Genomic DNA, 25,432 nt, shown 5'->3' with positions numbered 1-25,432 from the left:
TTAATACACTGCATCTGTTCACTCGCTGGTTGAGAGCTGCTTCTCGGAGGCTCTTGTTCTCGTGTATTTGGGCCCTACTCTACAAATTTAAGTGTCAGAGTCTGCCTTCCAGCATCTGAATATTAGGCCTGCTTCAATCAAGGAGAAAGGGATGGAGTGCTGACAGTGTCTGCTATAAGTGCCAAAGCTTATTTGACCGAGGTATCTAATATATACCACGTACGATGGTGAATAGGAAACAAACTCCTTACTTAACAGGTTAGAACTACTTCTCTTCCCTACTATTAAATTGTTTTCGGGGTGCCTGGGTGGCGCAGTCGGTTAAGCGTCCGACTTCAGCCAGGTCACGATCTCGCGGTCCGTGAGTTCGAGCCCTGCGTCAGGCTCTGGGCTGATGGCTCAGAGCCTGGAGCCTGTTTCCAATTCTGTGTCTCCCTCTCTCTCTGCCCCTCCCCCGTTCATGCTCTGTCTCTCTCTGTCCCAAAAATAAATAAACGTTAAAAAAAAAAAAATTTAAATTGTTTTCATCAATTTCCACTGGAATTATATATTTAGCAAACATAATGGGTGTACATTTTGTAAATTTTTTGACAATAATGTTATATTTATAACCAAAATGCCATTTATTCTACTACATCCTTAAAGAAGATTAAGGGGTTTATCCAGAATGACATGTAATTCATTGCAAAATAAAATACACCTTCTCTAGATAGCTCAGAATATTTATAGCTATTAAAGCAAAAACAATTATTTGGTTACAAATTCTTAATTTGTGGATTGCTTTGACTTTGATGGAAATACTGACTTTCTCCCTGGGCCTCGAAATGTTGACCCCAAGAAGCAACTGCTATGATCTAGGTCTTGAAGGCAGCTTCCAAGGCTTGAGCTTTCTCTGTGATGTTCTTCTGAAAGGGCATCATGAAGTCCTCAAAGTCTACTTCGTAAGTGAACCTCTCCCGCCGCAGCTCCCTTTTCCTGATCAGCTCTGCTGTTGTGGCTTCAGGACTCCAGATCTTAAAACAAACAACCATATCCAGAGCAGGCATGAATATGAAAGCCAGCCAAATACATCAGTATCCACACAGTGTCCGGTATGATTAACTTAAAACTATCAAATTTACTTCTAAATCTATTTTAGCTTATGTGTTCCTCTTACATGAGGAAGAGGAGTTACATGGGCATCACTAATTCTGATGGTGACTGTTTGAACACCTGAAATGCTTTTCAGTTACCTCTGATGATCCTCTGCTGTTCATTTTTGGGATGTCAAAACAAGGAAGAGATGGAATTAGAAGATCATTTGGGTTTGTTACCTTTATGTCTTATGGGGAAGTCATAAGAAAATTATTTTCATAGTAGAAGGAAGAGGGGGCTGGTGGTCTCTTATTCAGCATGGCTTGATGGGGATTGGCAAGACCACTCTTGTTCTCCAAAGATGTCTCCACCTCTTTAATTGTGGATATTTAGGAAGCTACTGAATAAATCCAGTGTTGCTTAGTATGAAACTCTCAAGTGAGATGGTAGTAAGAGTACTGGGGTCTGAGAAGTACCAAGAAAATGTGTCTATTGAACTTGTGACCAAATGGGGACAGGGAATGGCATTGACCAAAGAATACTTTAGGTTTTCAAGGACAACTCAAATGTTAATATAGAAATAGTAATAGAGGAAACCAGATATTGGAAGCTAAAGAAGGTGAACTTACTGAGTTGAAGCAGCAGGAATTGGCAAAAGGATACCTTCATATCATAACTGTGAAAGATAATCTTTGGACATTTGTTTGGGTGCTCTGCATGAAATGTATTTAGAAAATGATATGAGTTTACAGCATGTTATGAAGATCTTTCCAAAGTACTTACGCTCCGTGGAATAAATGTAATATCCACTTTCTTGGTATAACCACTGGTAATCAATGAATTGAGATAAACCACATTATCCTTATGCACTTTCTTTTCCTCTGATATGGCTGGTACATAAACTGATGAAAGTGGTTCCTGGAAATGAGACAAAAGAAAAACCAACCCTATCAATTGCAAAAACCTATATTACACTTTTTTTTTATATTATTTGTTGTTCTGTATCTTGCTCTGAAGCCAAGTAAAAATAAAAATGTTACTATATAAATTATAATTTGAAATGAAATAGAATATTATAACTTTGGATGGGGGAAGATAACTAGTTTGCTTTGTTTAACTCTACTTTATTAGTAGTATTGGTAACAGAGCATTTAAGTCTTCAAGATACCCATTATTTATCTATGGTCACTGATTAACTAGAAAAATTAAATTATCCTACTAAAATGATAATGATGTATGTAGTAGAAGCTTAGCTGATTGATCATCCTTCACCTCTGGCCATTCTTACTCTCGTCCCCTCCATGTTTATTAGTCCTTACTGTTGATTGTCCTCCATGTTTGTTATAATCCCTTCACCCTCTTCACTTCCTACCACCTTACGTTTCTCCAACCCTTTCCAATTTCCAATTCCAATATTAGAGCTTTTCCTTTTTGAATTTCATCCCTGACCTATGTTTGCCAAGGATCACCAGGGATTCCTCCTGCTTCCCTAAAAGAAGCTTCTAGCCTACTTAGAAATGCACTTCAACTGATGAATGGATAAAAAAATTGTGGTTTATATACACAATGGAATACTACGTGGCAATGAGAAAGAATGAAATATGGCCTTTTGTAGCAATGTGGATGGAACTGGAGAGTGCTATGCTGAGTGAAATAAGTCATACAGAGAAAGACAGATACCATATGTTTTCACTCTTATGTGGATCCTGAGAAACTTAACAGCAGACCATGCGGGAGGGGAAGGAAAAAAAAAAAAGGTTAGAGAGGGAGGGAGGCAAAATATAAGAGACTCTTAAAAACTGAGAACAAACTGAGGGTTTTATGGGGGGTGGGAGGGAGGGGAGGATGGGTGAGGTGTATTGAGGAGGGCACCTGTTGGGATGAGCACTGGGTGTTGTATGGAAACCAATTTGACAATAAATTTCACACAAAAAGAAAAAAGAAATGCACTTGGGCTTCGCTGCTAATGACAAAGTCTTGATCTCTCAGTAAGTAATCTCTATGGGCAAAAACCTTAAACTTCTGCTGGTAGTTTAGAGGCACCCACATCACTTCAGATTACCAGGAACAGTCACTTGACACTTTTAAAACTTCTAGAGTCATTCTGCAGGATATCCAAGTCACAAGTGGCCCCATATCCCAGGGTTCATTGGTAGTCATTAGAATCCCTTAGGGGGTGCCTGGGTGGCTCAGTCAGTTAAGCGTCTGACTCTTGATTTCAGCTTAAGTCATGATCTCATGGTTCATAAGTTTGAGCCCCACATTGGGTTCTGTGCTGACAGCACAGAGACTGCTTGAGATTCTCTGTCTCCCTGTTTCTCTCCCTCCCCTGTGCTCGCTCTCTCTCTCTCTCAAAAATAACCATTAAAAAAATAAAATTCCTTAGAAGGAAGGTAAGATGTGTAATGAAAAATTATGATGCCATAATGAAGGAAAAACATGCTTTGCTTCATTCTTCTCACCCTACTTCCCTGTCTAGGGTGTCTCATCAAATCTGTATAACTCAGAACCAAATATATACATATCCAATGCCAATTCTTTTTTCAACATTCTAATTGTGTTTGGCTGAACCATCTTGGTTTTTACATGGATTTTATTTGCAATGAGCACTTTTTAGACTTTTCCATACTAGGAATTTCTTTGCTAGCTATTTCTTTAAAAGTACTGCATAATAGTGCTGACAATACGGGTTTATATTATTGTGCCCATGCTGTATAACCACATGTACATAATGACACTGCCCTACCCCCCAACAAGTTTTTAACAGGTTCTAGTTACTAATGGGTAGTCCATTGCTTTTCTTACCTCCTCTTTCTTAATTTCAGGGCCTTCAGTCTTCATTTTAGGAAGTGGCTTGCCTTTCATTTTTTGATTTTCTGCTGGTTTTGGCAAGCTATCCAGCTTTTCTTGAATCAAACTAATTATTCTATAGTCAGCATACGCCTTTGCAATATCCATGGCAGTGTGCCCTGTTCAAGACATAAATTCAGAATAACAATAAACAGATTGATAATAAGCCATGTAGAAAACCTCAGCACATCAGCCCTTAGCATACAGTAGTAAAGGTGATTAGTAAAGCAAATGGTTATATGTAGGGTCACAAAGCTAGATCAGATATTCTCTAAGGTGGACCCAGCTCTAAGATCTCATAATTTAAGGTGCCATTTACTGGCAACACAACCTTTTCTTGTTTTTGTTTTTGTTTTTGTTTTTTTTAAGCGTGTTTCTTAAAAAGTTGATAGGAAATACTGGCAGGATATTTACATGTGAATATTTGATTGATGGTTCTCTTCCCACATTGCGTACATTTCCTTTTGTGTGATAATTTTACATTATTCTCCCCTTCCCATGATATAAGGAGGTATATTCAAAAAGTCCTGAGGAAGCTGGTGTCACAGTGTGCTGTGCACATGGCTGGGTATTATGACACCTGTAATATCCTCAGGCAGACCTAAAACAATACTACCAGTGACTCAGAGGAAGCCTGAAGCAGCCAGAAATATTAATGCTCTCTCAGATCAAAAGGAAGCAACAGCCTCCACTATAAGAAAATGATACCTCCAAGCAATAAGGTCAAATAGTTATTCAAATTTTTATTTATTCTTCAGGTGTGATATAAGCTAGGCCTCCCATTTATGTCCTAGAGAGAACCTCAAATTCAGGAATTTGTTCAGCTTTGGAAAGAATCCACATTCTATAGTCTTTAAACTATGTCATTTACTAGGAATTGACAGTTGTAACAGTGTGAAAACTCTGAACATTGGTGCAAGCCCACAAACTAATGCTTATAGGACTATAGTGAAATAACCACAGAAATTAAGAGTGGGTAATTAGAGGGGTCCCTGGGTGGCTCAGTCAGTTAAGTGCCCAACTTCAGCTCAGGTCATCATCTCACGGTTCGTGAGTTCAAGCCCCACATCAGGCTCTCTGCTGTCAGCACAACACTCTCAAAAATGAATAAACATAAAAAAAAAAAGAGTGGGCATTTAGAAATTTTTAGATATATTTGATAGAAGAATTTTCTGTCATTTTAATCTAGTGATTACAAAAACCCTTGTATTTCATGTTTTTTCTCATTTCATTTTCTAGGAAGTCACTTTTTCTTGTACTTTACACAAGTATCCGTCCATGACAGATTGCAAACATAAAACACTGATCCTTTCACACCAGTGATTGAGAGGCACTCCACAGAAAACCAACTTGTGTACCATTCAACTTAGGCTTGCGTTTGCAGTAGTAACTCTCACAGGGAAATGTGGTCCTACAAGAATAGAATCAGAAGAGGTTTGGAATCTAAATTCTCCTTTTCTGACTGTAACTATATCAATGATATGAACACATACCTTTTCTATTTTCCAGTTGGAATTTAGCACCGATATCAAGTAGGTATTTTACAGTATCCAGTCTGCAGCTCTCAATAGCCCTAGTTAAAGGAGTGGTGTTGTTGATGGAGACTGCGTCTATCACAGCTCCAGATTTTACAAGAAGCTCAACAATATCTTGCTGGCCTGTGTGGCATGCAAAATGAAGCGGAGTCCACAGGAAATTATCTGTTGCATTAACGTTAGCCCTATAAAATAAGACAGATGCACAAGCTAAATATATGGGTTGTTCCAAGCATTGGAGGCTGAACGTGCAAAGCCAGATTTCATACAGTTGTCCAGCTATAAACGAGGGAAGCTCTGAGTAAAGTTAAACTCTGTGCCATAATTTTTCTTGACTCATGCTCTGCATTATCTGACAGTCTTAATTTTCTTTGCACAAATACACATTTTGTTTAGTTTTTAAAGGCACTTAGATCCCAGGGGTTATACTTTTTGCAAAGGTTAAAATTAGGGAAAATTATATAACTGGATCCAATGAAGGTAAAAGCTGATAGGAAATATAAAAGTCATGTTATTTCACTTTGAGTCTACTTTCTCTGAATGTTATAGATTTTTAAATGCACCTTCATTATTAAAATTCTAAGCATCTAAGTGTAGTATTTTAAATGTCAGTTCTTTTTAAAAAAAATTCACTGCTGGGGCGCCTGGGTGGCTCAGTCGGTTAGGCGTACGGCTTCGGCTCAGGTCATGATCTCACAGTTTGTGAGTTCAAGCCCCGCATCGGGCTCTGTGCTGACAGCTCAGAGTCTGGAGCCCACTTCGGATTCTGTGTCTCCCTCTCTCTCTGCCCCTCGCCCGCTCACGCTGTCTCTCTCTCTCTCTCTCTCTCTCAAAAATAAGTATTAAAAAAATTAAAAAAAAATTCACTGTCCAAAAGTTCAAATTCTCATTAATTACTTTATACTCCCTCTAGATAATATACAAATTTGAATACTTCTTTGACCTTCGCCCTTATAGTAATAATAATAATAACTTTTATCAAATATGCAATTGCTTTGCTAATAAGTGATTTACATATTTTAAATGATTTGATCTTGAAAATCTGTGAGCTGAGTCCTATTAGAGCCCCATTATAAAAATGAGGATATGGAGGCACAAAAAAGTTAAGAAACTTACCCCAGGCTATTCAGCTATGGTACAAGAAAGAATTAAACCTGAAAAGTTGCTTTAGATTACAAAGTTAAATAAAAATGTGATGCTTTGATATTTTAAAGATATTTACAAATGAACCAAGGAGGTTCTGGAGGAGAGAAGGGACATGTCATCATGGCCATTGTAACACTTGTTTAAATTTGTTAGGATTCCGCCCCCCCCCAACACATACACAAGAGACAGATTAAAAAGCAACATGTAAAATGAATAAGTTCTAGAGATCTACCATACAATAGTGTGATTATAGTTAATATTGTATTGCACACTTATAATTTGTTAAGAGGGTAGATCATGTTATGTTTCTCCTACAATAAAATTCTTGGGGCACCTGGGTGGCTGAGTCAGTTTAAGTGCCTGACTCTTATTTCTGCTCAGGTCATTTCTGCTCAGGTCATGATCTAGGTTTGTGAGTTTGAGCCCCTCAACCGGCTCTGTGCTGACAGTGCAGAGCCTGCTTGGGATTCTCTCTCCCCATCTCTTTCGGCCCCTCCCCCCACTCACAGGCAAGTGCATTCTCTCTCTCTCAACGATAAATAAATTTTAAAAATTATCTTGGTAATTTAAAATAAAATAAAAAGTGACCTACACACCATGTAGGTAAAGCTGTCTAGTAAAGCAACTTTGTGCATAGTTTTTATTGGCAAGCTATCTGTGTGTACACACATTCCCAGGTTCCCATTAGCCAACTTTCCCATGCAAGGTCTATCTCTAATCTAGATTTCAGAAATGAAGCTCTTTCTTTGCCCTAAAATTCTGGAGTTGAATATAAAGACCCATGAAATTTAAACCTCACTCAAGAAAGGAAACCCACCCTTTTTCAAGAAGAAACTTGACAGCATCCATGTTTCCACTGGCACATGCAGTCATTAGTGGTGTTTTGTAATAATTATCCTTCATATCCACAGGTATTCCTGATTCAAATGCCTTTTTCAGAGAAGCCAGGTCTCCTGCCTTGGTGACGAAATTAATATTTGAAAATACCTTCCCTGGATCATCAATGTACCAAGCAGAGTCATCCTGAATGGGATGTTCTGGTGGATGGTCTCGGTTAAACCGATTGCAATCAGTTATATTCTTGTAGGTTTCAATCATGTAATAGGGTGGCCCGCCATCACTCCGTTGGGGAAATACGTGGTCAGGGATGATGCAGATTGGGAGGGGTAAAACAAACTTGCCTTTCTTTACCTTTTTGGCCATCCCTTTTTTCTTTTTCTTGGGCCCATATGATCCCAAGACATAAGCCTTGCTTAAGTATCTGGTTCCTTTAAAGAAATCATTAATATTGACCCCACCTCCCCGTAATTTTTCATGATACTGAGCTACCATAGCCAGCTGTTCTGAGGTCACAAAATCTTGCCTCTCCTCCAATGTCAACACGAAGTCCTCCTTGCTGACTGTCCCATCACCTCTGTCCACAAATGAAAAGGCTTCCCGAAGGAAAGTCTCATGTTCTAGCGACCAGTCATGAAGTCTAAGGGCCCAGAGTGGATTCGGATTTTTGGCTCCTGGCCGTGCCAGTTTATTAGCAGTTCGCTCTGCCCGCCGTATTTCTTTGTTTGCTGCTTTGAAACCGCCTTCTTTGGCCACAGCTCTGGGTGTTTTATGATCTAAGTTCTTCCATTTCAGGTCACATCCTAGAACATGAAGCATCATTATTATGAATATTGCCCAGGCATCTGCATGGCTCTGCGAATGACATTCATCAAACCCTTTTCTTAATTTTGATCTATTAGTCAAAAATTTATCCCCTATAATTACCAAATTAAACTGTGATTTTTTTTTTCTGTGAGCTTCACTTTGGTGAATTCTGAAATATGTTTCCAATTTATATTCTCTGCCCCTAAAGAATTAGGACATTGATCCCTATAGATATTTGAAACAAATATCATTTTGGCATACTTGCTAAGCAGACCTGCTACTAAAAAAAGAAAAGAGTGAGGGTAATATTTGAATATAGAAAGAAGCTGGGTTCAGATAGCTTACTGGGCCATTAGGAACTCAGAATGCTGCACCTGCTTCTTTTTGAATGATTATGACTGCAAACCTGTGTACGATCTTAAACTGTATTCCCCACAGAATCCATTTAATTTCTATTGATCTGCTGTTTTGTGATAAGGTCATGTGAACAACCTAACCCAGGAAAAACCAATTTGTTCATCGAATCTGAAAGACTTCCAGTATTACATTTGTGCAAATCAGACACTAAAATTCACTTTCCTTCTTGGTCCCTTCCTTAAAATGATGACACCAACATTACACGTAGGTATTCCCCAAATAAATAAACTTCCCCGGGTACATTGGAGAGTCGGCTTAGTGCCACTGGGAAGGTTGTGCTGTCTATAGTAACTGTCTTGAGACATTAAAAATCCGTTATGTATATAAATAAGTCAGACAATGAAGAAGCTCTTTCTAGTGTTTTGCATCTAGAAGAAGCCTCTCCTGTTGCTTTGCCAACATCACATAATCAAAGAAGATTGCTCCCCAATCAGTATGTCTACCAACGAAAATGTACAGGTGGCTGTGTGCAGAAATAAAGCATGCCCTGCCAATACTTCATAGTTGTATTCCTTGTCAAAAAGAAAATTAGTCACCAGTGCTTTTGAAGATTGATACTTCCTTTGGTATTGTCAAACTGAACATTTTATACTAAGACTGATAATTTTAGTAGTGATAGAAAAACTCAAAAAGAGTATTATGAGAATAAGGATTCTAAAATTTCTATATTAAACAGTGACTTATCGAAAAGGGGGCCTGAGGCTGGTCTCGACAGTATAATTCCATAGCAACTTCAAGAATGCTGTTTTTATTTAGCTTTTTCGCTTCTTCAAGGTGTCGAGGGGTTTATCTACCATCTCCCAAGCCACTGCTTCTATATTCACCCCTAAGGATCAAAGGATCTTAAAGCTGTTTGATCTTGCCTTCTTATGCTCCCATTTTCCTCCTAGTTAGAAACCTTTATGTGGATAAAAGTTTCCAACATCCCAGCTTAAAGATCTGAAGGCGTTTTTTTCTCCTCTGGCCTTGGGACTTTTTATCTCCTCCCTTATAATTAGTAAATACAGATCCATTCATTCCCTTTGTGACTTATGATCTGTGGCTGAAGGTACTCAACTTACAGCTAGTGTGGGCTGACAAGCCAAAGGCCCATGAGAAAGAGAACTCTCCTGGGGTGCTTCCCTAGAACTGTTCCCAGCTCCCTGCTTCTGCCCTTGGATATGACACTCACACTGCTTACCGGGACTTGTAAATTGCTCTAGCAACAGGAAGAAGATGGTTTAATGTGGGAAACAGTCCAGCCTTCACATTTAAGTATAGAAGACACTAAACCCAAGGAGTTAACACAGAAAAGAGCATTTAATTGTTAATGCATTGTTTGTTGTTGCTCTGACTGCCTTAGATCTAAGATTCAAAAGGTGAACATGTAGTTGGTAACACTTCTGTTATGGAATTAGGTCACCCACATAGGATCTAGGGAAGTGGTTGTACCTCCAAACATGCAAGAGAACTTAGAATGCTTTCAGCCACTTGTTTTAGAAACACGGTTTAGGGGCACCTGGGTGGCTCAGTCGGTTGAGCATCCGACTTTGGCCCAGGTCGTGATTTCATGGCTTGTATGTTCGAGCCCCACATCGGGCTCACTGCTGTCAAGCCTGTCAGTGCAGAGACTGCTTCGGATCCTCTGTCCCCTTCTCTCTCTGCCCCTTCCCCACTTGTGCTCTCTCTCTTTCTCAAAAATAAATAAATCTTAAAAAAGAAGAAAACATGGCCTAGTCTTATGATTCTGCCAGGAAGATGAAACCTTTCTGTGTCATTGGGCAAGGCCTTTGGCGTGGCCTACGCTCTGGCCAAATGTGCTTCTCAATTTGCTTTCTGTGACTTTCTCCCAGGAGTATATAGATGATAGAGAATGTGCCTGGTGATGTTTGTCCTAATAAGAAAGCAGTTAACATGTTAAAGTTGAAGAATTGTCTTAATCTGGGCAGATCTTTTGTTTTTAGAAATAAATTATGTTAAAAATGCAATATCAGGAGCGCCTGGGTGACTCAGTTGGTTAAGTGTCCAACTCTTGATTTCGGCTCAGCTCATGATCTCATGGTTCGTGAAATTGAGCCTTGCACTGGGCTCTGTGCTGACAGAGTGGAGCCTGCTTGGGATTCTCTCTCTTCCTCTCACTCTGCCCTTCCCTATGTGTATGTGCACACACACTCTCTCTCAAAATACATAGACATTTGGAAAAGAAAAAAAATGAAATGTCAGAATAAACTGCTGATAGTGACAAATGTGCAAACAAGACTGATGAGACCGTTTATGGGGCAAAAGTTGCATTTGATACACGTTCCTTTCTTTATTTGTTAAAAGTGTTTATTGGGGGACGATGGGGGGGAAGAGTAGGAGTTTGTATAAGTTCATAAAAAGTAAACGTGAATTCGTTATTGCACTATTAGTTACGCAAGCACATTAGTTTATTTATGTTAGTGGTTACAATATAGGATCTCTATGTCTCAGGGACTCCTGAGATTCTCTGTCTGTGTAGAGGACAGAAAAGCAAAAGTACTTTCTCTGCTGTATTCTAGAGTCATAGGGCTTTAAGTTTTTGCCTATTACTCAAACTGGGAAAAAAAAAAGCAGAAAACCAAACCCATTACTATAACGTTCAGCGGAATGCAGTTCCACTTTTCACAAAGTTAAAAACTTTTAATGTACTTTAAGTTAGCATGTAATTGACACCAAATGGATCCAGATCTTTAAACTTAATTGGCTAATATTCCCATTTTAAGGACTACATTAAGCTATACATGCGTAGTTTATATTCCTAAATTAATAGGTACCTAGAAGCTAAAGGTAAACCGAAAATAAATTTCAAATTTTCCATGAAAATTTTCATTTTATCTTTCTCCCTAAAATATTTCCCCTATAATTTCAAATGATTTAGGAAAGTTATCCTTGACACAATTGAACAATTTTTTAATGAAATAATTAAGAATGCAGACTAAAAGACATAGTTTTCAGTGTTGGTTCTTCAGATTGGTGGACATTTTTAAAAGGACTTTAAAAACTATAAGCATTTTAATAATTAGCCGACGAATGAACAATCCTCTTTAGATTTTTTTTTTTCCAACGTTTATTTATTTTTGGGACAGAGAGAGACAGAGCATGAACGGGGGAGGGGCAGAGAGAGAGAGAGACACAGAATCGGAAACAGGCTCCAGGCTCTGAGCCATCAGCCCAGAGCCTGACGCGGGGCTCAAACTCACGGACCGCGAGATCGTGACCTGGCTGAAGTCGGACGCTTAACCGACTGCGCCACCCAGGCGCCCCTCCTCTTTAGATTTTTAATGACAACCTAAAAACATTTCAGAAAATGAGTCTTCATCACTTTAAGACCTGATTCATGATTTCACAGAAGGTAGAGCAAGAAAAAATTTTCAATTTTCTTTCTACATATATAACTGAGGAGGGGCTATTGAAAAAGATACGCAACTGACAAGTGGCAGGCCCAAACTGTCTGCTCATCTGCAACATGGGTAAATCATAACTGCTTTAAACATAAAATTGCTAGACACTTTTACCTCGCTGAGCTATATATTTGCAGCAATCTGCAAAACCGCCCATGGCAGCATAATGAAGTGGTGTGTTCCCATTCAATGCAATCAGCCCCATGTCTCCCTTGTAAGCAAAAAGCAGCTTCAATATCTGCAAAATAAACAGTGGATATAGTAGAGGAATAGGAACATACATTTATTGCATGAAGACTGACACCTCAACTTGTTATCTAATAGTTACTTATGCTACATGTGGCTATTTAAAATTAAATCGAATTAAATAGAAAACCATTAAAAAAAATCCAGTTCCTTAGTTTCACTAGACGTATTTCAAATGCTCAAAAGCCACATGTGGCTACTGTATTATACGGCACAGATATACAACTTTTTCACCATTGCTGACAATTCTATCAAATAGCTTTGACCAAGAGTTTAGAAAATTGGATACTCATCTAGGGCATGCTATCTTGGTGAATTCTAGTAATTCTAGAAAGCATCAGCCTATAGAAAACATTATCAGGGAAGCAAAGTCTTTACCAAATGTGACTTCTTCTATTGTGATGTATATTTTTATTGTGGGGACAAGACTTAATGACAGAAACAAAGGTAGCTATGTAAAAACTCAGAAAATTGAGTAAAGAAAGTTTAGACGTAATTCAGAATTAAAAAAAAAATAGGATAGCATTGGTTCCTATTTCGTTTCTGCAGTGTCATTGTACCTATGAGATATCCTTTACTGGTATGTCCAGATAACCAGGATACTTAAGAGTTTAAAATTTAGGTGAGTCATTAGATGCACACAAAAACTCAGGGAGATAAGAGTTTGTTGGCATTGTTCTCCCACAGTTTGGTCAAGCCATATTTTGAAGATTCTGATATGTAATGGAGGCATAAAATAAAAAAGTCCTGATTGGCAAAACTTTTAATTTGTCATAGTTAAGAATACAGAAAAACATTATCAGTAATGTTAAATGAATAAACTTAGCAAGCAGATAAAACTGAAGGGCTAGAAAGTTTTTAAAAACACATTTGATTTGAAATATAATTTTAGAATTATCTAGGGAAATCAAGACGGTAACTTCGAAAACATTCTTAGTGTAACCTACATGATATTAAAACAATTTGTGAAAAGGCGTGAGCAACAGATTTTAAAGCAAAGGGCAGATTATTACATCAAAAAAGCCTCCTTTGGCAGCAAAATGTGCAGCGTGATGTCTCTCATTGTCAAAGGCATTCACTTCACCTCCTCTTTCCAATATCCCTCGGACTAGCTCTAGCACTCCTTCTCTTGATGCTTCCATTAAAGCCGTTCGACCTGTGGACTGGATGAGAAACAGATCAAATGCCGGTTATGCTTGTTATCTTAAATCACTTATTTCGTATAAATATGGTCTAAATCCATTTGGCCTTAGATTCACACTGACATGTTTAGTTCTCTGTATTTTTATTGGTTTCATGTAACAAATAGGAAAAATGAAGTCAGCTGGTCCATGTAGAAGAATTCGAATATCAGAGTCAAGGTCATACCAGATGTCCCTGTGAGAAATCAGGCTATAAAATGCATTTTTTTTGTAAAGAAAGTAGAGCAAAAGGGGGGAAAGAGGGTAAAGTATATGCTAAAATTAGATTATAGGTGTTTTCTAATAAGGAAAAAAATTGATTTTTTTATCATCTGGAAATGACTATTAAACAATAAGAAAACTCAATAAAATTGGCCAAACAAGGAAAGGGGGCAAGATGGATACAGGAAACAGCAGGACTACATGTTTTCTTTCCAAAAAGATACATTTTTATTAGGCATCAGTGATATCTTTTCTATTTTTCTCTAATGATCTTTTACCATTATGCATAATAAATACCAATTTTCCAAACGTAATTAGGAAATAGACTGTGGAATCATGGCAATATAAAGATAATGAAAATCTATCATCTTAAAACACTGTGAATAGAAATGAATAGTCTATAAGCTAACAGGATAATTTTACCATAATTAAATGCAAAAATTACACTACTGAGCATCTATAATTTAAAAAAAAAGGAATATATATATATATATAATCACAGGAATAGTCATACTGAGTTGATAGCATTTGGATTGGCTCCTTTTTCCAAAAAGGTCAGGCACATATCTTTAACATCATGTGCTTCTTCACACGCTCTAAGGAATATCGGCTTTCCTTCACAGGTAGAGTTGTTGACATCTGCACCATGGTCCAGGGCAATCAATGCACAGCGATAATGCCGCTTAGTAGGCAAAATGCAGTAAAACAAAACACCTGTAGAAAAATAGAATCCCCAGAGAGTATTTAATTAAGTCTCCATATATTTGAACCAGATAGCAAGGAAAAGATAACAATTTTGAAATCCCTAATTGGCTAGCTGAAGGTGGTGGAGCAAAGGCATAGTTGCCTTGCTTTTTCCTTCTGTAACCAACTGAAATACCAAGACCGAGAAACAAAAGGAGAAAAGTCAACCTTTGAAAGAATCAGAAAACAGTTACGACCAAATGCGATCGGACCTGGTTCAGGTGAAGAATCAGAGTGCTGATATGTGAGCCCTTGTCAACCATGGGTTCTTGCAGCCTATACCCCACATGCAGGACTGTGGGTGCTGGTTGGTGGGTTGCTGTGTCCCCTCTGAAACTGCAGAGTGACAAAGGAGGTGGTACTGGATGATAAAATGTGCAGACCAGCCATGTGTAGCGGTCAGTATAGTAGCACTGAGAAGACAAAGTACATGACAAGGGGCTCTACCATTTTGGCAAATCGTTTTGTTCCAATGAATAAAGGAAAATGCTAAATCCCCCGACCCAGAACTTATGACATATAGGTCCTCAATATAATTCATGTCAAAAATGTACTACAGATCAGAGGTATTGTAATCTAGGTAAACAACAGTCAGGCTCCAAACTGACTTTGTAATGACCTTATTCTAAACAGGCTTCAATAAGCAAATAAAAAACTAGCATGTGACCTATTGGGGGGAGGGGGGGTAAGATACTGAAAGAAAGAAACCTGATAGTAAAAGCTAGGCAAAAACTACATACTAGGAAAACTATACCATGTGAAAATTATTGACTGACCTATTTCTATGATAGCAAGGAAGCTAAATATAACTTTTTTCTTCTAAAATAAAAGTACAAAGATAGGCCAAGACCTTTAAAAGAAGGGCTGCTAGGACAATAGAAGATAAATAGAAGGAAAAGATGAAATTAAGCCCGCTGAAGTTAGGAAAGAAATGGTAGAGGAAACTAAAACCACCAAAGAAAGGGAAGTCAAATTGGAAGCAGGAAAAAAGGAAAGCAAAACCATCATCCAGGATGTGGAGGAAAAATACAAAAGAACTAAGGAGAATGTCACAGATGATGGAAGAGTTGAAATGGTCTAGAGGCAAAGGAGAGTGAACATGTATGTAATTGGTGTTCAATAATAAAACACCAAGTGGAACAGAAAAAAAATGGAGATACAATAGAAAAAAACTTTCTTGAAGTGAAAACCTGAATTTCAAGATTAAAAAAGCATACTTGGGTCTCAGGAAAAATGGATGAAGAAAAATTAATGAGGCATGCGTATGTAAAGCTAGGTAGAGAAGGTGTCCTGTGAGCATCTGGGTAACAGTTCAGATCCTATCTATAAGAAGCAAAAGTCAGTTTGGCCTTGAGATTTTGCTACTGTAATAGTCCATGCTAGAAAATAACTGAAGTGTATCTACAATATCACCTGAGAAAGAAAGTAAGGAGTTTTGTACCTATCAAACTGTTGTTCACATATAAAAGCGATGGACATGTAAGTTTAAGGATGCAAAAAGTTATTGTACTAATCTCTTCTTTCATAGCAAAATATTAATGAATACCATGTAAACTGCTACTTTAATAAACAAAGGTTTAAGTATATATAAAGCTATCAAGTTTGCCACTAACCAAAAACAAGCATCCAACTGTGGGTTTCGGCTTCACAAGTTTGAGGCTCATATTGGGCTCTGTGCTGACAGTGCGGAGCCTACTTTGGATTCTCTCTCTGGCCCTCCGCCACTTGTGCTCTCTGTCTCTCTCAAAATAAGTAATTAAACTTAAAAAAAAAAACCCAAAACAAAAAAAAATCAGTTCTCTTCCCAAGAAAAAAGACAGATGTTAACTAGATTTACTGTGGTGATCATTTTGCAATCCATACAAACATCAAATTATGTGTACACCTGAAACTAATATAATGTTTATGTAAAATATACCTCAGTTTAAAAAAATCAGTAAATAATCGGGGTGCCTGGGTGGCTCAGTCGGTTAAGCATCTGACTTTGGATCAGGTCATGAACTTGTGGTTCATGGGTTTGAGCCCCGCATCAGGCTCTGTGCTGACAGCTCAGAGCCTGGAGCTTGCTTGCTTCAGATTCTGTGTCTCCCTGTTTCTCTGCCCCTTCCCCACTCATGCTCTGTCTCTCTCTCTCTCTCTCTCGCTCTCAAAAATAAACATTAAAAAAATTTTTTTAAATCAGTAAGTAATAAAAATAGATAAAACTACCATTCCAACAACCAAAAAAAAAAAAAAAAGAACTAAAAACAGACCATTAACCTTAGAAAATATAATACACACAACAAGAAAAAGAATATATGGACCATATAGGAAAATACATTTATACATATTTATTTATATATTTTATATTAAATATAACTTCATAATATAAAATAAATGACAGTTCTGAGGCCAAACCTTTGGGGCATCCAGATAAATATAAATTGGGTAAATTCTACCATTAAATAAAAATCACAATTTATATAAAATCAAAATCTAAATATATTTCATATAAACAGACACATCTAAAATAGGGTTACTCAGAACAGTTAAAACAGAAAGATGGTCAAGGACATGGTTGAAAATAGAAAATCAAAGATACAACAAGTCATATGAGGCAAGAGTGGACCAAAACAACAATAAACAGCAATGCGATCTAGAAATACCAGAGGCTGAATTCATTACAAAAGGCCCTAAGGCACTTATGAAATAGATATTTTATAATGATGGCATGCGTAACTCCCAGTCAAAGTCTATCTGGGCTGACCCTTTAAGCCACAAAGAACATGAATCAAATTCTAAAACTGAAATGGAAATAAAGGGAAAAAAAAATGGTGGACAGTCAAATTTGCATACTGCATGTAGGACTGGGTATGCATTCCTATAAATGGGAGAACCAATGGAATGGGGGCTCTAAGGAACTAGTCTAGCTTAACCCTTAAAGGGAAGACAGTATTCCATTCTCCAGAATAGACAGACACTAATTAATCCCCAAGGACATAGGAAAGAGTTTTGGCTTAGAGATTTACCTTTTCCATATTCTGCAAAATTGTTCAAAGTACAGTTTAGCCTAGAGTATGTCCCACATCCTTCTAAAGATCCAGTAAGTATTTTAACCACTTAAATGTTTGCTTATCTTTTAGGAACAATGTCCAGTGAGGCATACATCAATCCCTGGAAAACAGGATGTTAATGACCAAGACTATGCAAGAAGCAAAACAGTTTGACAAGTGAGAGGACAACTAAGGGATGTGCAAGGTGAGCTAGATGTGTTGAACTGGTGAAGACAGGGCATTCACTCAGTGCAGTAAGCCTACCATGGGTTACACAGAATCAAGTCTCTAGGGGGCTGTACTAACAAGGTTATGTGTGCAACAAGATTTGTACTTGTCCCAAGTTTTGTTTTCTATCTTTAATTCTTCCTATGTGATTTGTCAGATTATTTTCTCATGCATTCATCTTCCAAAACCTTGACAAGCTTAGTATTAATTTGAATGAGCTTAGATAGTAGCCATATGGCTATTGCATTTGCTACAAGTATTCACTTAACCCTGTTTCTAATTTTACTTGTTCAGTTTTAATTTTGCAATTTTAGATTTTTATGATATAAAATGTCTCAACCTTTTAAAAAAACATTTATTTCAAACTCTAGAAGGTAAACTGTTCTCCATTACAGTGTTTCCCCAAAGTACATTCCACAAAACTCCAGGTATATAAGATGCCATAAGGAAAAACTATTTCAAGGGTCAAAGAAATATGGAAAATATCCCTGTATCTAGTCTGTGAAATGTGAAATCAACATGTCTCAATTTGTTTTATCCAATGGTTCTCTAATGAATTTGACAGTGGAAGCAATTTTGCTTGTAACCCTTATCAACATCTCAGCAATTCAGTGGTCCATGGAACACTTTGGGATATGATATTCTATAGAGTTTTAAGAGGCTTTTTTTATTCAGGATTTAACATTTTAAAATGCATTTGACCCCTGAATGCATCCGAAGTTCATTTCGTTATGTGGTACTATTAAGTAATTAAATGATTGTTCCTTTTCTTTGTCCTCTCTTATTGTTTTAAGCAAGTCACTTATCAAATACCAAGTCTGGAGAGAATTACAAAAGCGGATTTTGTTCCTGTCAGAAAATATTAACATTAAAAATGGGATTTATTTCTCCAGTGTGGGACTGATGTTAATGGCTTTGTACTTGAAGCAACTCCTTGGGACAACTGATTAAATCTACCAATTTATATTAAGCCTGGTGGTAATTTTCTTGGTGATTTTCACAAGGCTGTGTCAAGTCCTTCTGGAACTTTGAGTTATTTGGGCCAGAAGCTCCCAAACATGGTCTTGAGATGTGATTAGGGAGAACAGAGTAGAGAAGTGGGGGCTATCTCACCTAAACAATAAAGGAAATGACATGTCTCAAGTTTTAAGTTCTTTTTCCAAATACAATTAAATTGACCCTAGAACATTGGAGTTTATGCTGGCATCCACCTTAGTCCTTCCAGTTCCCAACTATAACCCCCTTTCTACGTCAGACTGCTATTGAGAGGTGCCAAAGTCCTTTTGGAGCCCAAAAGAACATTATTTGATGTTCTAAAGTATCAAAAGGAATAAGAATGCTCTCCCTCCTCTTTTGTCTTAAACAAGATTTTTATATCTTATAATCGATGATTATGACTATGGTAATGACAATATATGTGAAAATTCTCCACATTTAGGAAAGCCACCAAACATAGATTAATCTAACTCTAACTTTCTTTTTAAATGAGAAATCTCTCAGATCTTGTCTCCCTAAGATCTACCCATACTGTTTTCAAATTATGGGGAGACAGTGTCCTTAGGTACAAGAGTGAGAACCTGGCTCTTCACTTAAACCCATGAGTCTTTCACTTCTACAGTTGGAAAGCAAAAATGCACTATTTATTGATTTCTGGCTACAAAGTAGATTGCATCTGTTGGGCAGAATGCTGGGATTTTTACCTTTTCCTTCATTATCAACTATACTCATGTCAGCCTTTGCCTTGGCTAATATTTCCATGGACAATTCATGACCCAGTTCTGCAGCCCTCATTGTCGGAGTACAGCCCATCTTGTCTTGCACATCAGGATGAGCACCAAGGCTAAGGAGAAAGCTGACCATATCAGTGTCATTGGAAATTGAGGCTAAGTGCAGAGCACTGTGTCCATTGACCGGTTCTGTGAAATTGATTAGTTCAGGGTATCCAAGCCTGATCAACTTCTCTATCTGCTTCATGTCTTTGTTCCGAACACACTGAAGAACTTTGTAGATCTGCAAGTTCTCAAGTCTCTTATCTGCTAAAGCCATACTTGACCACCTTCTTGAAGATGCTTTTCTGGACCAAAACAAAACTATAGCAACAAAAACAAAAACAGAAACATACAAAACTCAAAGTTAATTTTGTCATCTGTATTTTGATTAGATAGTAATATTTTATACCTTCCCTTCTGAGAAGAGAGGCTGTTTCTTACGAAATGATATTACCATAGTTTATGGCAACTGACTTCATGAGAGTATAAATTACACATAAATACAAAGGACATACAGTTAGCATAAAGTTAAAATATTTCAAAACAAATCTTTCATCCTAATTAATATCAGCCTTGCTGTGAAGCTTTCTTGTTAATTTAATTTCTTGTCTCATTTAATCTTCCTTCCTTGACACAGCCTCCCCATTTTAGTCACAAAGAAAGTAAGGCTAACAAAAGTGCCAAGGTAAGGTTTCATTTTCCCACTACATGGCTCTGTTACCAGCATGCCCCTCAACAGAGACCACACAGGTTTTAGCAGTTAACAAGTGTTAAAAAAAGAACATGTAGAATTTTGAGGTGCTTATCATAAGGAGGAATCTACTGGATTCTGTGAGATACCAAACGTGATTACTGTGTCATCTTACATGGGAATGAGGTAGGTGAACGGTTGAGAGAGAATTGTAATTTTCATAAATAATCCCACTGTTACATTGTAATGAGCATTGTAATATGAAATGTTATCTCCTTTCATTTATGGAAAAACAATATTTTCAGTTGAGTCAGGCTAGGTAGACCCAGCTTGCTTTTCTTTCCTCACTTTTTCTGGGAAAAGAACCCCATTATCATATTGGAAATCCATTCCAAATCATATAGTACTGCTATCCTAGGCCAAGTCATTGCCACAGACTTCTAATTTGTCTCACTGCTTCTACAACAGATCCCCTAGCTTCCTTTCTCTGGTCAGTCCTCAGAAACATCTTTTAAAAATGTATCAGATAAAGTCAAGCAACCTTTGACCCCCAGCATTTTGTATGGATCTGCCCCTTCCATCCCCTATGACAGCAATGAGTCAAAGACCAAGGCTTAGTCTGTGTGTGAGCACATGCTCAGGAAGGACATCAGCCAGTCAGCATCCTAAGGGACCCTTCTGCCAGAACTATATGGACAGACTACTGTGTGCTGATGCTGTTAAGCAGTAGGGTGGGGTGCTGCAGTTGCAGGAACCATGTTGGCAGTCAGGGAGAGTGTGTGTTACAGAGACTGAGACTTAGGGCAGAGGTTGGGACTCAGTTGTGCCAGAATTCACCCACCACTTTAATCCATGCAACATGTTAGTTAATGCAGCACTAGCTCAGGGTTGCAGAAGTAAATATCCTCTCCCCACCCCCACCTCCCTTAATTTTGTATAAGCTAGTTAGCTGAGTTTCTGTCCTTTGCAATTGAAAAGATTTCATCTTACTACAAAATCAGAAACTGTATCATCTTTTCTCCCACAAATCTGCTCCCTCACCTATATTCCCTCTGGCAATGAGTTGCACTTTTGAACGCTTGCTCCTCTTTAACTATGTCTTTCTAGGCAACCATAACATCTCCATTGCCTGTTCTTGTCCTACCTCACCACCCACTCTTCATTCTCCTTTGCTGGCTCCCGTCTTCTGCCAGAAGCCTGTTGGGGTGACCAGGGCTCCACCCTCAGGACTCTTGTCTATTCTCACACATTGCCCTGATGGTCTCATCCTGTCTCATGACTTTCATGCCAATTTGAGGTTTCTGAATATTCACTCTCTGACTCTCCCCAGAGCTCCAAAGTGATGTATCTACCTGTTGACTCTTCATTCTCACAAGGAACTCTAATAGGCATATAAAATATAAAACATCCAAAGCCGAACACTTGATATCACCCTTCCTCCAGTTCTCCCCACTTCCAGTAATGGCGTCACCATCCATCTGTCTACTCAGATGAAAATACTCAAAGTTATTCTTCTTTCTTTCCTCACAGGTCCCCTACTCTTTAAATCCACCAGCAAACCCCATAACTCTACCTCCAGAATATATCCTCACATCAATTACCAGTGGTGCTATCCTAGGCCAAACCCTTGTCACAGCTTCTAATCCGTCTCACTGCTTCCTCAGCAGCCCTGCAGAGCCATTCTTTATTCAGTACCCAGAAAAAGCTTTGTTAAATGTAGATTAGACAAGCCTCCACCCCCAACATTTTAGTATAATTTTTTTTAATGTTTATTTATTTTTGAGACAGAGACAGACAGAGCATGAACGGGGGAGGGTCAGAGAGAGAGGGAGACACAGAATCCGAAACAGGCTCCAGGCTCTGAGCTGTCAACACAGAGCCCGATGTGGGGCTCGAACTCACGGACCATGAGACCATGACCTGAGCCGAAGTCTGACGCTTAACCGACTGAGCCACCCAGGGGCCCCTAATTATTTTTAATATAAAGAAAAATTGAATACCCATATATCCATCACAGATCCTACCATTAATGCTTTACTCGCTTTCACTTACCTATCCATCCCTCTGTCTACTCAGCCATCTATTTTTTGATCCATTTCAAAGTAAACTGCACACATATTCCAGCAGGCAATACCCTTAAGTGGAGTTCAATATTTGTTTACAGTTCTTTTTTTCCTTTTTGTCTTTTGAATATGAAATGTCCAATAATTAAGTGTTCCATTCTATAAGTTTTGACAATTGCATACATCTATGTAACCCAAACTCCTATCAGGATATAGAACATTACCAGAAAGTTCCAGAAAGTTCCCATGCCAGAAACTTCCCTCCAAACTATTTTTTAAAAGCAGTTCAACAGATTTTCATTGTAATCAGAATAAATCTAAACGCCTCCTGTTGATCTTTTAAGAACATTTTCTCTGCCTCTGTGATCTTACTTTACTCCGACCTCCCTTGATAAGATGACCTCCAGCCACACTGACCACCTTTCTGCTTATAGAACAAAAGTGCATTCCTGCCTCTGGAACCTCTTGTTCCTTCGGCCTGGAGTGTTCTTAGCTCGGAATTTCCGTTGGTTGGCACTTCTCACCATTCAGACAGCAGCCACCATGTCACTTCACCTCTTTCCTTTCTTTATAATGAAATCAAGCACTTCTGTATATTATATTTCTATAGATCTGTAGATATAGATATATTCAATTTATATACTGTGTGACTTCCCCAGTAGTATAGAGCCTTCATGGAACAGAAGTTTTATATTATAATGACCTTTATTTCTCCATCACCCAGAACCTGACTCATGTGGGGCATTCAAGTAATGGTTGCTCCATAAATGATGACTGAAAGTTTTAAGATTGAGGAGTGGAAGAAACCAAAGAGAATGCCCAGGTTTCTAGTTTGAGCAACTGGCTACCTGTGTCTGAGATGGGGAGTGCAGGACGCAGTCAGATTGGTCAAAGAGTGTAGACAGTTATGCTTTGGCATGCTGAGTTAGAATCTACATAGCAATATGGAACACAATTCAAGAGAGAGAGATCTAAGCCTGGTCTACGGGCAACTGTGGGGTTTTCAGTGGCTGCAGGCTCCCGGGAGACTGGGTGAAGGAAAGGAGGAAAGAGTGTCAGGGAGAAGGGTGAGCATCACTGTCAAAGGCATGCTGCTGCCTTTTCTCCCCATTCTTCTGCCTGCTGTTTTTTCTTTGTGCTTCCTCCTCTGCCTCTGGGACATCAGTCACCACACAGCTTGTGGCTTCAATGTTCTGTTTGCTGTAGCCCCTCTCTTCCCTTCTAATATGTTTATAACATGTGGTCGACTAGGAGACCAGATAATGCAGCTGCTTAGAACCATGTGTGTAAATAGGCTCCCAGTAAGTCCTGAGCTGCCCCACAAGTCACCCACTTGGCCTTTGCTCCATGCCTTGGTGATATTTACTTTAGCAGCTGCTTATGATTTATTAGTACCAGCCATATCCTAGTTAGGTGCAGTGTCATACTGCACACGTAGGCACAACGTACACAGGAATAGGATACAGTGCTTCCAAATAGCTCCTTGACTATCCTGAATCTATGCCACCTCATTTGTGTTAACAGAAACATCCTAATAAGAGATTTCAATGCCTTCTCTGAGGCACCCACCCCTAACAAAGAATTAGCAGCATGAAGCATGTCCAGTCAAGCTACAGTGATGAATTCCACAGCCCACAGGCCAGTTCTACAGCTTGTACTCTTCCAGCCAAAGCCCCAAAGTGCTGGGGAGAGAGCAGTTCCCCTTCTCTGTCCTTCACAACCTACTGCCAAGACTGAACAAGAGCCTCACCCCACTGAAGGAAATAACAGAAGTCCCGCCCTCTAGTTCTGAGTTCTTCAAAATTGTGAAAGCATCTCTCATCTTCAGGGGAGTCATCATGTATACACACACCCCAACATGTACACTTTACCTCTGTATGACGGCTTAGCCACCCTGGCATACCCCTATCTGATCATCTATATGGACAATCTCAAGAGATAGTGGAATAGAACAGGGTTTCTTCACCTGAGGTCCATGTTTGGGTCTAAGCCCTCTAAAATTATATGACAATCTGCAGTGTGTGTGTGTGTGTGTGTACAGGTACATTTTTCCCCTGTGGAGGAGAGATCCACAGAACTCATCAACTTCTCCAAGGAGTCTATGACACAAGGGTGGTTTGCTAAAAAGAGGAGTGGAGGGAAACACACTGGGAATTTCCACACAGTGGAAAGAGTGTGGGATTGCAGGTGGGGAAATCTGTTTTTGTTGTTTGTGACTCCCCCCCCTTCTCTGCAACATTATTTACATAAACTGGTTGCAAAAACCTGGACATATTATCTACTTGGTTTGTGCCTCAGTCTCTTTATCTGTGAAATGGGGATGACAGTACCCACTCGATGGTCCATATGAAGAGGAAATGAGACAATTCTAGTAAAGTACTTAGCAAAGTCCCTCAATGCAGGCTCACTATGAATAAATCAAATGTCCGTGGGTTTCAACTCCCCCAGAAGCCACGGTGTACATTTGCAGGGTTCTTTACGGTCCCTTTCAGTTTTAAGTCTCAGAAAAATGCGGTAGGGGAGAGGGGTTAAGAAGTAACTTCAAGGTAAAGGCCAGGTGGCAGGGAGCAAGGTGCCAAGCTCACCTCTTAGTCGTGGGGGTGATCAGGGGCGGCGGTTGCGCCTCTGTCTGCTGGGGCGCCCGGCGGCCCAGGCCCTCGTTCTCTGCCGCCTGGCGCGGGCCCCAGCCGCGACCTCGGGCTCCCAGAGCCCGGCGTGGGCGCCCAGCCGTGAATGGTGTCTCCTTGGGCAGAGCAGGCGAGCCGGCGCGCAGGGCAGCAGGGAGCGGACGTGTGTGTCCATGGGCCCCGGGTCCGCCGGGGGCGAAAGCGCCGCCAGGTGAGAGCGCAGGGGGCGGGGTGGGAGCAGCGGTGACTTGACTGATTGTGAGCTTCGGCCACGCCCCGCCTCGCTGCCAAGGCAACCGCACCGGTGCGCGGCGGGGCGGGGCTCCGAGCCCCGCCCCGCTCCACCAGGTGGCCTGGTCCCCGCCTGGTGGCCGGCCACTCCGGGATGCTGGAGGAGGGCTCTGCAAGCCCAGCGCCACGGATGGCAGAGACCTTGCGCCCAAGGCCAGGACTGCAGCTGTCCTTCTCCCTTCTTTCATCCTCTTCTCCCACTCCCCTGCCCTCATTCTGAAAAGCATTGTATTCGAAACGTAAAGCTCCTATAGTAAGATCAACCAACCAA

At 39.4% G+C, this 25,432-nt stretch overlaps 1 protein-coding gene across 1 annotated transcript; it reads right to left on the bottom strand.

Moving 5' to 3' along the window:
- Positions 1-623: 623 nt before the first annotated feature.
- Positions 624-24,897, bottom strand: ANKEF1 (ankyrin repeat and EF-hand domain containing 1). Its single transcript, XM_030310095.1, has 10 exons — positions 24,829-24,897; positions 19,421-19,810; positions 14,231-14,430; positions 13,327-13,476; positions 12,182-12,305; positions 7,423-8,245; positions 5,418-5,644; positions 3,880-4,043; positions 1,858-1,992; positions 624-1,013 (listed from the first exon to the last, which is right to left on the bottom strand). Exons 2-10 carry the CDS (start codon positions 19,764-19,766, stop codon positions 855-857), a joined length of 2,328 nt encoding a protein of 775 aa, XP_030165955.1. The 5' UTR covers positions 19,767-19,810; positions 24,829-24,897; the 3' UTR covers positions 624-854.
- Between the last annotated feature and the right edge of the window lie 535 nt (positions 24,898-25,432).

Source organism: Lynx canadensis, chromosome A3 (assembly GCF_007474595.2).
Source record: "Lynx canadensis isolate LIC74 chromosome A3, mLynCan4.pri.v2, whole genome shotgun sequence".
In the NCBI taxonomy this organism is placed as follows: domain Eukaryota; kingdom Metazoa; phylum Chordata; class Mammalia; order Carnivora; family Felidae; genus Lynx; species Lynx canadensis.
The sequence above is the reverse complement of the archived record's forward strand: the minus strand, read 5'-3'. Positions and strand labels throughout refer to the sequence as shown.

What these genes read in the sequence shown, in the direction of transcription:
- ANKEF1 (XM_030310095.1), bottom strand. Translation starts at nt 19,766, where the DNA reads ATGGCTTTAGCAGATAAGAGACTTGAGAACTTGCAGATCTACAAAGTT. An exon ending in CCAACTGGAAAATAGAAAAG is followed by an intron (nt 4,044 to 5,417) that starts GTATGTGTTCAT and finishes TGTCTTGAACAG; the next exon opens with GGCACACTGCCATGGATATT. An exon ending in CTGAAATTAAGAAAGAGGAG is followed by an intron (nt 1,993 to 3,879) that starts GTAAGAAAAGCA and finishes TCTCATTTCCAG; the next exon opens with GAACCACTTTCATCAGTTTA.